At 41.1% G+C, this 14,919-nt stretch overlaps 1 protein-coding gene across 1 annotated transcript in view; it reads left to right on the forward strand.

The window, feature by feature from the left end:
• Positions 1-10,360: 10,360 nt before the first annotated feature.
• Positions 10,361-14,919, forward strand: part of OCRL (OCRL inositol polyphosphate-5-phosphatase) — a 51,455-nt gene continuing 46,896 nt past the window's right edge. Inside the window, exons 1-2 of the mRNA XM_030933665.1 lie at positions 10,361-10,685; positions 10,948-11,023. Coding sequence (XP_030789525.1) covers positions 10,361-10,685; positions 10,948-11,023 — 401 coding nt within the window. The remainder of the gene's footprint in view (positions 10,686-10,947; positions 11,024-14,919) is intronic.

The raw sequence follows: 14,919 nt of genomic DNA on the forward strand, positions 1-14,919 counted from the left end.
CAGGAGAATCGCTTGAACCCAGGAGGCGGAGGTTGCAGTGAGCCGAGATCACGCCATTGCACTCCAGCCTGGGCGACAGAGTGAGACTCCATCTCAAAAAATATGTATAATAATAATAAGAGGTAGGAGGGAAGGCAGTTCAGGGACTGGCTCCCTAGCTACATCATGCCCTCCCCACTCCACACATACCCTTCAGCTTCTGTGTTGCCCCCTTGTTTCTCCCATTCTTCTTCCTTCAGTCGTGTCCTGAGTGTCCATTCTTGCCAGATTTCATATGCGTAATAACACACTTATACAACATTTTTCAGGGCTCTCCCCCAGCTTACCCACTACATGTAGAACAAGATACCAAAAGACAATGATGTCTACACACACACACACACACACTCTCTCTCAAAAAAAAAAAAAAAAAAAAAAAAAAAAAAAAAAAAAAAAAGGTTGAGTCCTTGTCCTGGGCCTAGACCAGTGGTTTTCAAACTTTAGCGCATCAGCATCATCTGGAGAGCTTGTTAAAACAAAGATGGTTGGCCCCACTCCCAGAGTTTCTGAATTGGTAAGTTTGGAGTGGGGCCAAGAATTTGTCTATCTAACAAGTTCCCCACTGATGCTGATGCTATTGGTCCAGGGACCACACTTTGAGAACTAGTGACCTAGAACAGGGACCAGCAAACTTTTTCTGTAAAGGGCCAGGTAGTAAGTATTTGAGGCTTTACAGATTATAAAGTCTTTGTCACAACCACTAAACTCTGCTGTTGTGACATGAAAGCAGCCATAGACTATAGGTAACCATGTGAACGTGGCTGGTTCCAATGAAACTGTTTTTGTGTACACTGGAATTTGAATTTCATATAACTAAATATTATTATTATTATTATTTTGATTTTTAAAAACAATTTTAAATGTAAAAACATTCTTAGTTCAAGGGCCATACAAAAATGGGCTTCAGGCTGTGTTTGCTGACCTTTGCCTGAAAGAGACTCATTCTTTGTGGAAGACAAACACAAGTGGATGAAAGAAGACTTAACAAAGCAATTAATATATGAGAATGTGTTTAACTTCAGTAGTCATCAGGGAAATGCAAGTTAAAACCACAATGAGGCCCAGCACAGTGGCTCATGCTTGTATCCCCAGCACTTTGGGAGGCCAAGGTGGGTGTATTGCTTGAGCCCAGGAGTTCGAGACCAGCGTAGGCAACATGGTGAAATCCTGTCTCTACAAAAATGAAAAATAAATTAGTCTGGCATGGTGGCATGCACCTGTAGTGCCAGCTACTCAGGAGGCTAAGGCAGGAGGTTCACATATCCCTGGGAGGTCGAGGCTACAGTGGGTCATGGTCATGCCACTACACTCCAGCCTGGGGTGACATAATGAGACTCTGTCTCAAAACAAAACAAAAACAATGAGATACTGCTGCACATCCATTAGAATGGCTAAAATGTTTAAAGACTGACAACAGTAAGAGTTTGTGAGGATGGGGACTCTCATAGAGTGCAAGTGAAGATGTAAATTGTACAACCACTTTGGAAACCAGTTTGACAGTATTTACTAGAGTTGAGCACATATGTACCCTTTTGTAGTAGCAACACAGAGATGTGCCACCTAGATTCTGCTTCGAGGAAGAACATTCTACTCAGGTATGCAGGGGAGGTACAGTCAGCAGATAGCCTCCAGCTGTCAGCTCCTTGAGACTCTGCCTTAGCTGCAAAGAGCTGCTTCACGCGAAGTCACACTCTTCCTAAGGTGACCATTTCAACCTGACAAAGTACTCACCAATGGGCTCTACTTTTTCCAAAACTCAGTGCCAAGTTAGCTCAAGCTTCATCAGCCTTGTATCATAGTTCATCTCTCCTGCCCAATACTACTCCCTCTGCCTTCCTTCCACTGGTATTGATCCCTAATAAACATCTTGCACCCAACATTTCATCTCAGCTTTTGCTTCTAGAGAGCCCAACCTGTGACATCTTTCACCCCACTAGGATAATACACCCCAGAGGTAATCATTCATATATGCACCAAAAACCATGTACAAGAATGTTCTAGGCTGGGTGCAATGGCTCACACCTGTAATCCTAGCACTCTGGGAAGCCGAGGTGGGTGGATCACCTAAGGTTAGGAGTTCGAGTCCAGCCTGACTAGCATGATGAAACTCCATCTCTACTAAAATAAAAACAAACAAAAAAAATAGCTGGGTGCGATGGCACACACCTGTAGTCCCAGCTACTCGGGAGACTGAGGCATGAGAATCGCTTGAACCCTGGAGGCGGAGGTTGCAGTCAGCAGAGATCGCACCACTGCACTCCAGCCTGAGTGACAGAGTGAGACTCTGTTTCAGGAAAAAAAAAAAAAAAAGAATGCTCTTATCAGCTTTTGTTTGTAATAGCCAAATGCTGGAAACCACCTAATGTCCATCAACAAGAGAATGAATTAATTCCAATATAGTCACACAATAGAATATTGTACCTCAATTAAACTGCAGGGCATCTATATACGACCGCATGCATGACATACTATTAGCTGAAATAAGCAAGATATAAAGAATATATACCATACAATGCCATTCATATAAAGTTCAAAAGCAGGCAAAATTTTAATGACTGCATTCATAAGCGATAAAACTATAAAGAAAAGCAAGGAAATGATTATCACAGAACTCAAGATAGTGGTTATGTCCAGGGATGACCTTCAAAAATTTTAACGACCACTATGGCATGGACTTTGACCATTCCAAACAGACAGAATTTTTCATACCTCACCAGGGAATGCTGGCTCAATACTACCCTTGATTTAATTCCGGGTGGGAGAAGAAGGAATGATCAGAGAAAACTACCTGTTTTGGGTGACCAGCCCAGAAGCAAATTTGGAAGCTGGAGTCTTGCATTGTTTGCACTTTCAAAGGGCTAACAATGTTCAGTTTTTTAACCTAGGTAGAGGTTACATGGACATTCGCTTTATAATTATTTGTTAAACTGTACATATATGTCTTATGCACACTAAAAGAAGGAAAATTAGACACACCAAAGAAAAATATAAAGAAGTACTTTATAAATGTTTCTTTCAAAACATGTGACTATAAAGCACTGAGGAGATGGTGCTGAGTAGCGATAAGAATGATCAGAGTTTATCATGTGCTTGTTCATTCTGTTACAATATTGTACAAAACAGACCTTGAAAAGTTCCAAGAACTTCCCTAAGAGGTACACAGAGGCACTGTTATTCAGGAGGGAGCATTCCTTTCCAACTGAGAGGAGACAGGAGAAAAGCTTCAAAGAAGGAAAAGCTTCACTTGAGGTGAGCATTGAAGAATAGGGAATTCCAGCAGGTACAGTTGCAGAGGATGTTGGGGAAAAGATGTAGCATTAGCACTGAGATGGAGTGAAGATTAAGTGGCGTGTGATCAACAGATTAAATAGTTACATTGGTTAGAGCAAAACTTCCCAATTTGTTTTGATGCTTAACACACTTAGAATAATTCTAAATCACTCATTATTTTCTGTAAGGGACAGTTATACACTCCACAGATACCTATCGAAATGCTACTGTGCCAGTTACTAGGTGCTAGGTATATAGCCATAAGCAAGACAGACAAGGTTCTGGAGCTTATGCTGCTTATGTCTGGATTTAATGCCTTTCTAGAAGCATCATTCTTTCTGATAGCAGAAACCAATCCTCCACTTAAACTCAGTCAATTCATGTTTAAACCCAATCAGATTTAGGATTCACCCCTCCCGCCTTCACGCCCCACATGTTGATTTTGAACTCGAGTTTATGCAAGACTGAAATAACAGTGGTGGGGAGGAGGAACCCACTTCTCAGGTTCTTGGTATATTCTGCACTGGGCTTCCCTAAGATGTGCAGTTATCCTGTCTTCCAACCCTGCTGCCATCCATTAGGGTGGCCAACTGCCCATCAGGCCTCTAATGACATGGTCTTTACTTCTCCCAAACATGGCTTCTTCTCATCATGACCACAAGATTCCAGCTTCCAAATTCTCTTCTGGGCTGGGCGTGATGGCTCATACCTTTAATCCCAGCACTTTAGGAGGCCAAGAGAGGGTGAATCACTTGAGCCCAGAAGTTCAAGACCAACCTGGGTAACATGGGAAGACACTGTCTCTTAATTTTATTTTTAATTACCTAGATGTGGCAGTGCACATCTGTAGTCCCAGAGGATCACTTGAGCTCAGGAGTTCAAGGCTGCAGTGAGCTATGATTATGCCACTGCATTCCAGCCTGGGCAACAAAGTGAGACTCTGTCTCTAAATAAACAAAAGCATTCTCTTACTTTCCTGCTCTACTCCTTCTCAGTTCTGAGGCTCTTGTCTACTGAGGGTGGAGGTATGGGTTGAGGAATGTAACACATCTTTCTCAACAGAGCCTCTTTCCAAATCTTCCTGTCTTACACCCTGGACTGAGACTTAAAATGATAACCTAAAAACCAAGAATATATTTTCCCCTTCTTTTGTGACACCTGCATTAGGGATAAGACCAGCCTCATCCCTATCTGCATCCAGAAGGGTCACATGATTGAGAGTAGAAGGGAGCTCAGGCAGCCTTCATAGATCATCCCACTATATCCATCACAGTATGGTTAAATGTTACTAGGCCTTGCAGCATTTACAAATAGACAAAAACCCTTTTCAAGACCTGAAATTGGAATTATTGAATTTCGTGCTTTAAAAAATATCAACCTGCTTACTTTAATAATTTTTGCATTTTGTTTCTAAATGATGATATTAGAGATCTCATCATTTGACTTTGCAGATGTGGATAATTTTTTATTCCCAATAAGTGAGAAAACAAATTGAATTTAGCCATAACTCAATTTTCTTTTTAAGGATTTCTGAAGTGCTTGAGAAATTTTTATGAGCTATATAAGAATTTTGATCAGATAAATGCAGCTTCTGGGTCTGATGAATGTTATCTTGGGAATTTTTAGAATTGTAATATTTTATGCTCTGTATTTCAATCATCAGCATCTCTTCGATTCTTTATGGATATATATTAAACAGCTTATGGATCATTTTTTTATAATTTAACACTCTATAAAGGTCAAGACCAAGATGGCAAGCCAGCAGTGTTCAGCTAAATGATCGACTGAGTATTTGAGTCACAGACACATCCATTTGATCGCCACTAACTGCTGCACATGTTCAAATCTGAAGGGAAATCATGGGCAGAGCATAAAGTTTATAAAGAGTTTCCTTGGGAGATAACTCTGGAATGATGCATTCAGGACAGATCCTTGGAGCTTTAATGCCAGGCTGATGCCATATTCTTTCAGTTCAGCATCTCCAATTTCTGAGAAGAAGAGGCAAGTAGGCCTGGGCAATGCTGACCTGCCTATGGGATTCACTAAGCAGAAAGGAGAGCCTAGCCTTGGTGAATGTGATAGGGGTAGAGAATGAAGGGAATTAAGAGACTAGCCTGTGTAGGAATAAAGTAGCAAAGGGAAAGAAGGGCCTGGAGGGCATTGTGTGCCGAAGGAGGTCAGTTTTTCCTGCTTGCCATGCCTGTCGCCATTTCACCAAGAGTGTAGGTGTGGCCCCTACACTCTTGGTGAAAGAGTGGTGAAGAGGGGGCTGTGGCCCCAAGTAATGAGCCTTTCTCACCCCAAACTCTATAAGGAATGAAAATAGACATAAATAACATAGAAATGTGTAAGTAGACATATAGAAATGCAAATCAGAAATATGTAAATAAAAATTAACTCTTTGTGTTGCTCTGTATGGAAAGCCATACCCATGCTGGATTTGTGTATATGAAAAGGGAGGCTTTTCAACTAGTGGTGATTTAAAAATCAATAAATCATTTATGCTTCCACTAGGCCTGCCTTCCAGCCTCTGGCTGCTGACTCACCTATGCAAAATCTTCCTTCCCAGCCTCATCTATGTTAGGCAGGCCTGTTTTTGCCTTCGCAGGCCCTAAACACTGTCACTTGTGGAGACTTCAGCCAACATCATAATAAACATATTAAAATGCATCTGCATCCTGCATTAAACATTTATATTTTTGCTATAAATTTTTGAAAATGCTTTGGTAATTTTGCTTTTGAAATTATTTGTCTGTGCATAACTAATTTAATTTACATGGCTGTGATTTCTCCATAAGAATTATATGTACTTGGGAATTCTTGGGAAGTGAGAAATTCAACCTAAAAATCGTCTTCAAATATAATGGGTTTTTTAATGCATACTAAATTTAACTGTTAATGAACTTGATATACTGTTCTATTGTGTATGCCATTTAATTAAATTATTATTTTTTGTCATTTTAGTATTTTGTAGCCTTTACTTAAAAACAAATTTTTTTAGAGACGGAGTCTCCTGTCGCCCAGACTGGAGTGCTGTGGGACAATCATAGCTCACTGCAACCTTGAACTCCTGCGCTCAAGTGATCCTCCTGCCTCGGCCTCTCGAGTAACTGGGACTATAGGCACATACCACCATGCCCAGCTAATTTTATTTTATTTTATTTTTGTAGAGATGGGGGTCGCGTTAGATTGCCCAGGCTAATCTCAAACTTCAAATGATCCTTCTGCCTCAGCCTGCCAAAGTGCTGGGATGATAGGTGTGAGCCACTGTGCTCGGCTCTAGTCTTTTTTAAAGATCCTGTTTTTTTTTTTAATTTTATTTCTGAAAAGCCTGTAAGTTGTAGACACTTAGTGACAGTTGCCTAATGGATAAAAGGCAGGCACTGAGCACCCATTGAATATGTGTGTGTGTGTGTGTGTGTGTGTACACGCATGCACGTGCAGGTGGTGGTGGTGGTGATGGTGGTGGTGATAGTGGTGGTAAAGGTGGTGAGATTCATGTTTTCTTGAAGCCAGAGTTTCATTTATTTGAATTTTATTGAATTTTTTTAACTCTTTGCATTGGAAGCCACTTATATGCAACCATCATTTACCCTGTGAGAGACCTCAGTTTTTAGTATCCTTACCTCAGTATATTTTAATTTCCATACAACCTGTTATTCCTCACTTAACAAATATTTATTGAGTACCCACTATGTGCAAGGCACTGTTTAGGTGCTGAGGATACTGTAAACTTGGAAGAAGAAGTATCTCACCTTTTCCCTAAAGGCCGATTCTGCCATCTCCATCTTGGATCTTTGTCCCTCTCAATTACTGAGGGATTTTGCTTGCAACCTTACCACCTCTCTCTTCTAGCATCTTAAAAGGCCCCCTCTTTGTTGGCTCCTTCCTCTTTGCTTTAAAGTGGCTTCAGGCTTTGTCAACAACCTCTGTTTGACCCTTCTAACTAATTTAATTAAAATTGTACTTCGTTCCTTTTTATTTCCAAACCTCTTTAATCTGTGGTCTCTTGTCTCCGTTTTCTCACAATACAGCTCCTCCTCAATTCCCCATAATCTCGTTTCTATCCTCACCACTTATTGAAACCAAACAAGTATTGGTCTCCAGTGAACTCCTTGACACATCCAAACAAAATCTCTTTGGCCCTCATTTTCTTGTCCTATTTTCAGCATTTGATACTGCTAACCCTCCCCTGCATATTCCTTCTTTATCTTTCATTTTCATTGACTGCAAATGATTTTCAGTGCAGGAAAGTACATGGAATAACAGAACCAATATATGTACCCACCACCCAGTTCTATCAAATCTTGCAGCATCACTTTTCAGATTCTGTTTTGAGAAATAAATATTACAGATATATTTGATATTCTCTGTATGCCCCTCCCCAGTGTCAATCCTCTCCCTCCTTTAAATTTGGTGATCATGCCCTTTCATGTTTTATATACTATTACAGTACTACTCATTTATGTAGCCATAAACAATAGATGATATTTTCAGACTTTATATACACAGTATACTGTACATGTTTTGCAATTCGCTTTTTGCTCAACGTTATATTTTTGAAATTTAGCTGTTACAACTTGTAGCTCAAATTCATTCATCGAGAACACCATTATTTATTCATTCACCTGCTGACATTTACTTGGCTTCCATTTTTGGGATTACATATAATACTGCAATGAATATTCTTTTATATGTCTCTTTGTGCATATAAAAGGTAGAGTTTTGCCAGTGTCTATATCTAGAAATAGGATTTCTAGATTCAGGGGTATTGCCTTTATTAGACATCGTCAAATTGTTCTTCCTAGCAGTTCTACCAACTTAAACTCCTTCTAGCCTTAAATCAGAGTTCTACTGCTAGAACCTCAACAACACTTGGGGTTGTCTGACTTTTTAAATTTTCACAAAACCGATGGTTGTGAAATGGTATCTTGTGGTTTTACTTTTCAATTTCCCTGAATAGTAATAAAGTTAGGCATCTTTCATGTCTTTGTTGGCCATCTGGGTTTCCTTGACTATGAATTACTTACTCAGATATTTTGTCAATTTTTCTATTAGGTTTCTTTATTTCTTTTTTATAGGAGTTCTTATATATCCTGGATACTAAGTCATTCATTCATGTAATCAATATTTCTCTAGCACCTACTTTGCTCCAAGAATGGTTCTAGGCACTGAGAATGCAGCTATGATCAAAACAGACAAAAATCCTTGCACTCATGGAACTCAACATTCTAGTGGGTGAAGGTAAATGACCAATAATATTGATAAATAAAACAGAAGTGGTGGATAGTGATACATAAGCAGGGAAGAGGGATAGGAAACCTGTATGTGTGGTGATGGAGAAGGGGATTGTTAAATTACAGTTTTCAATAAAGTGGTCTAGGAAGGCTTCAGCGAGAAAGTGACATTTGAGCAAAGACCTGAAGGAGGTGAGAGTGCAGGCAGAGTGAACAGCAAGTGCAAAGGCCCTGAGGCAAGAGTGTGCCTGACAAGTCCTAGGAACAACAAGGAGTCAGTGTGACTAAGCAAAGCTAGTTAGAGAGAGTGGAGGGAAATGGAGGGCGATGTCAGAAAGGTGATGACAGCTGGCCTTTTTTCTTTTTCTTTTTTTTTTTTTTTTTGAGACAAGCTCTTGCTCTGTCACCCAGACTCCCAGGCTGGAGTGCAGTGGCGCCATCCATGGCTCACTGCAGCTGTGACCTCGCTGGCTCAAGGGGATGCTCCCACCTCAGCCTCCTGAGTAGCTGGGACTCCAAGCACTTGCCACCACATCCAGCTAATTTTTATATTTTTTGTAGAGACAGGGTTTTGCCACATTGCCCAGGCTGGTCTTAAACTCCTGGGCTAAAGTGATCCTACCGCCTCGGCCTCCCAAAGTGCTAGGATTACAGGCACGAGCCACTGTGCAGGCCAGTTTGTCTTTTAACTTGTTTATATTGTCTTGAAGTACACACATTTTGGAATTTTATTTAGCTAAATGTCTTATTCTCATTCCATATTCCAAGCTCATAAAGATACTCAGTTTTTTTCTGAAAGTTATAAAGTTTTGCTTTTCACATTTAGATCTTTAATCCACTTGGAACTGATTTTTCTTCCATGGTTAGAGGTAGGGGTCTAATTTTATAGTTTTCCATATGGATAAGCAGTAGTCCTAGTACCACTTAGTGGATAATCCATTATTTCCCCACTGATTTGAAATGTCCCACACGCTGCATATCAACCTTCCATATATGTGTGGTCTGTTTGGGGGCTTTATATTGTGTTTCATTGATTGTCTATCTCCATAGTATACTTTTAATTACTACAGATTTACAGCCAGTCTTGATACCTAGTGTATTATAGATTCTGGAACAAATGAATAACACAATCAAAAAATTACTTTGGGAAAAATATTGTTATGGCTGTCAACAGAGTAAACAGGTCAAAGGACAGAGTAAACCCAACAGGATTTATTTAAAGTAAAATGCAATAACCCAGATAGGCTATCACAAGGGCTTACAATAAAGTTATGGCAGTGCGAATGGAGAGAAAATAAGGAATCTAAAAGTAATTCCATGTAAAATATTAACAGGGTTTGTTGACTGATTGGATATAGAGATTAGGAGGGGGAGGACAATATATGACTTTCAAGTGAAATGATAATGAGTTAGTTTTGTGACGTAGTGATGTGTTAACAATGGACACTATTAGGTAACAGGTCTGGGCCAGGGATATATATTTGGACACTGTCTAGTTAGAGGTGACCTGGAGGGGACGCAGAGGAGGAGCAAAGGTCTGGGCTTTGGGGAATTCTCCGATATAGGGCATAGAAGAAAGAAGAGGAAGGGAAATGGTAGGATAACCAACACGGAGCATTATAACCTTAAGAAATATATATATATATTGTATGTTATATATATTGTTTCATATATGGATGATGTGGGTCGCATTGACACAACAGGTTTGAGATCCCCCATAGGTGTGACTGTGTTTTGTTTCTGTGGCCATCTTCAAAGTCCGCAGAACAATTTTGATGTCACAGGTGGCATTTAAACCCCATTCCTTGCTGGACATGGTAGAGACGCCCCCAGTCCGTCGGGTCTCTCGCTGCAGTTCCGCAGGTTGGCCGCAGGGAGCGGAATCTGCGGCGGCCTGGAAAACTGGCGGGGGCGCGAGGCGCCGCTCTCTCTCGGGTCAGATTCTCAGCTCCCAGCACCCCGCTCCCGGCGCCCGGCGCCCGGCGCGGAGCGGTTCCTCAAACGACACGCAGCCGAGGTGGGTGGGTGTGGGGACTCGGGAGCCACTGTCGTCGGATCCGCCCGCAGTCCGCTGTCCCGCCGAGTCCGGAGGCCGCCTGGATGGAGCCGCCGCTCCCGGTCGGAGCCCAGCCCCTTGCCGTATCCGCCGGAGAGAAGGGGGAGGGGAGACCGCGCAGGGCCGCGGGTGGGGGTCGGGGGCCCTGCGGAACACGGCGGGGCGGGGCAACCGGGTGGCCCAGAGGCCGAGCAGAGTGGGGGAGGGGGCCGGCGCGGGAGGCGAAGCCGGGCGGGGCGGGGGAGGGCGGCCGGGGGGGTGGGTGGAAGACCCCCTTCGCCCGCAGTGCACCACTCCTCCCCACCGCGCTTCCAAAGGAGACCCTTGACTAGCGCCCGCATACTGTCGAGGGTATGGAGATGAAGGGTCCTCTCCGGGAGCCCTGCGCCCTGACCCTAGCCCAGAGGAACGGGCAATATGAGTAAGTAACCACCTGATTCCCACAGAGGAGGTGAGCCTGCCATTACCTCCCAACCCCAAACCGCTACGGGTCACCCACTGTCCTCCTACTAAGGCCACGCGGGCAACAGGTTCAGGTCCAGGTGTGAAGTGCCAGTGCTCTCTAACCTCGGGGCTTTGTCCCCAACTTCCACGCCTCGATCTTGCTTGGCAGTGTGGCTCAGTGGAATGACTGAATGGGCGGGGAAGCAGGAAGCCTGGGTTCTTAGTTCCTGCCCCTGCAACTGACATGTGTTGTGTAACGTTGGGCAAGTCAATAAAGCTTTCTGGGCCAAAGTTAACTCTTCAGTTTAATAAAACCATTAACTGCCTTACCTTATAGCCTTTGGAGTTATAAGTGGGGGAAAAATAAATGCGAGCGTGGTTTACAAAACGTAAAAATGCTATGGAAATGCCTCATTGTTCACGTTACAGACGTGTCTTAACCCTATTCAGCTGGTTTCTCCAGTCTCCCCACCCCCTTATCCCACTTGTTTGAAGGCATATTCATTAATTCAGTAATGGTTTAGTGTAGGCCAGAAACTGCCTCACTTACTGATTTGACTGTTAGAAAGAAAATGTAATGAAATGTGTAGAGATAGAAATAACAGTATTTTATCAGTGTGTCACCTTCCTCTCTGCCTTAGACATAGGAACTCAGTAAATACTGTTGAATGTTGATCAAAAGATTATTTTGATAAGCTATCACTATAGCTGCTAACCTCTATTGTCACTAATGCCTCATCTCAAAAGTATCCATGGTGACCTTTACATATCATAGGTCCCTATCCCTGTGTGCCAAAGACACCTCCCTTGGATATTCACTGGCTTCTTGACATAATATTCCTTCCCAGTTTAAAAATTGTTCACTTAAATCTTGCCATCTCCCAACGTTGGGTTCTGCCTCAAACCAATTTCCTCAGTCCCCGCTTTTAGATCCTCTGTGTCTATGCTGTCTGATTTACATGGAAGAAATCCCCACTGGCCCAACCTGCTCTTTTCTGAGACTATTGATGCCACTGTAACTGGATGTCAGCTAGTTCTATGAAGTAGCTCCTTCCTAGGTCCTGCTTAGTCAGCTCTATTGGGAAGTTCATCAAACCCAGATTTCATCCAACCCTGGAAGACTAGTTTAATGAAACTAAATTCAGAATTTAATAAAACTAAATTCAGCAGAAAAGTGGAACACCACTAACATTTCCAAAGGCTAGAGTGGGTTAGAGAGAGGTGACCCTTGAGCAAACCAGTAAAACTTCTGTGCCTTGGTTTCCTCTAATGTAAAAACAAAAATCTGAAGATTGAATAGAATAGCTACATTACTGAGATGACCACAGCCCAGAATGTGGTCCCTCGGATTTAGTAGATTTGGAACTCTGTTGAGCTAATAAGGAAGTCTTGTGTTCCAATTCTGTGTAAGCTATGGGGGTATAGTTGGGGGTATATGTGGGGGTATGCGGTTGCTATATAACTAACACTAATATATAAGTAACACTATAAAACTAACAACTATATAACTAACAACTACTATAGTTGTTACTATATTAATAGTTTATTTATAAACTATATAGTTTTAAATATATATAAACTATAGTTTATATATAAACTAACAACTGATACAGTTGTTGCTATATAACTAACACTCAATGACTGCTTATGTGCCAGGTACTGTTCTAAGCACTTTTCATTAATTAGTTCATTTAATCCACGTGTGAGGGTTACGATAAAATAGTAATATCATCATCCCCCTTTTATAGATACAGAAATTGAAGCACAGACAGGTTAAGTCACTTGTTTGCGATTAGGAAGTAGAATACCTGAGATCTGATCCTATGTAACATGTCTCAGAATGACACTGAGAAGTTTCTCTTGAAAGCATTTACTGGAGACACCTAATACCAACCATAATACCATCTGTAATCCTCATGTTCTTGTCTCTGGTGCCTTCTCTGACTCGAACGTCCAGAACTTTTTACTTTTGGCCTGTTTGTCCTAGAACTTGAAGCCTGTCTTAAATCTTTAGGTCTGTGGTTCCTACTGTCAACCATAGGAAATTTACTTGACCAAAATTGCAATTAAAAATCAGGTTTTTTTGGAAACAGGGACTCAAACACTAAGATTCATCTTTTTCAAGGATAATAGATTATGAAAAAACCTGTTTGACCTTTAACCTTCCTTGAACAAATCAAAGTGTTTCCTAGGGATAAGGCAGAGTTGGCATTCAGGATTTGTCACTCTTTTCTGTTTGACAACTACCAAATTCTGAATTCCATTGTTTTGCTGTATACTAATTATTTCTAATCTTTATATTCTGAAATGAATAATTATACTCAGGTAGAATTTTTATGCTTATTCTTAGCCCTACTCTTTCATCGTAATTTAGTGGGTAACACGTAGTAAATACTCAATAAATGTTTGTGGAATTCACTTAAATTCTCAGTTTATTTCTGTTTTGTAGTAGTTTTTAACAGTACTGTTCACATGAAGCTTTACTGCTAGATGTTCAACACCGTTTCTTGTTTATGTATTTTGAGATTTTAGTGGTTTGTGTTTATCTTCCTCAAAGTAAGCTCTTCCTCCTTAACCTTTGATTTCTCAGCCTTTTATCTGGTTTCTGGTTTCCATCTGGGTTTATAGGACTCTCCACTCAACTCATGAACTTTCCAGATTGAAAGGGGCCTGCCCCATATTCCTGTAGTCACCTTAGAATATAAACCCCTGCAAATTAGGCAAGAAGGATCAGAGCAGAAAAGAAGCATTAATACTTTTATTTCCGTTAGTTCTATCTAAGTAATTACTTATCCTATCCCAGGTTATCCTCTTCAAAGTTAACACATTTGAAAATACAAAAAGCAAAAGCAACAAGCACCCCAAAAGACAACAAAATAGAAATCAAACCCTTCAAAACGATGACATTTTAATGTCAGAAGTTAAACAGTTTCATTTTAAAATTCACCTCTGCTTATAGCTTAATTAAGCTAGTTGATTTATTCAACCAGTATTTGTTGAGCATCTGTTAGGTTGCAAACAAAACTGATTATGATCTAGTCTTTGCTTTCAAGGGGCTCAAATCAGTGAGGGGAAATAAATATAACCATAATGGAGTGTATAAGTGTTCTATTAGAGGGGCAAACAAAGGCAATAAGGCTGCTGGTTCTGCTTGGGGGTATTGAGGAAAGCTTCACAGAGGAGGTGATATTTGAGATGAAACTCAGGAAGAAACAGAGTGTTCCTGACAAAAACAAAACTAAAAACAATACTTGGAAGAGTGCTTGACTTTGGGAATGCTAGTTGACGTTCAGAATGGCTGTTTACCAGTAGGTTGTACCTTGATTCTGGGCCATTAAGGATAAATAATAAATGAAAAATTAATATTTCAGGAGTACATATGGATTTAGAAGTATGGATTTCATACTGGGGAGCCAGGTTTACTCATGTTCATAGAAATACCAGCATAAACTTAGAAACCAGAGAAAAAACACAAGGGATTTGAAGGCAATCCGGTTGTGGTATCTGCCACCTTGTTGGTCACTGATATTTTGACCGATCCAGCTGGCTCGGCACTCCCTCTTACTCCTCCATGAACCTGAATGCTTGTTTGAAGAGACAGATCCATTCTTTGGTAAAAAGCCATGGTAATGTAATTGGAAACTTAATTTATGAATTTTCTAATTCATTGATTCCACACACACGAGCAACTGCTGTGTGCCAGGCTCTGTGCTAGGTACTAGAAATTCCATGGTGTAAAGATAGCTGTGGTCCCTGGACTTCACATCTGGCTGTCAGTTCTTCACTCTGGTATGCATACTCTGAAGCTATATACTCTGTAATTCATGCTCTTAAGCTTGTATGCTGCTTTTAGGGTATATGGCCTAGAGAACA

This window comes from Rhinopithecus roxellana, chromosome 7 (assembly GCF_007565055.1).
Source record: "Rhinopithecus roxellana isolate Shanxi Qingling chromosome 7, ASM756505v1, whole genome shotgun sequence".
Taxonomy (NCBI): Eukaryota; Metazoa; Chordata; class Mammalia; order Primates; family Cercopithecidae; genus Rhinopithecus; species Rhinopithecus roxellana.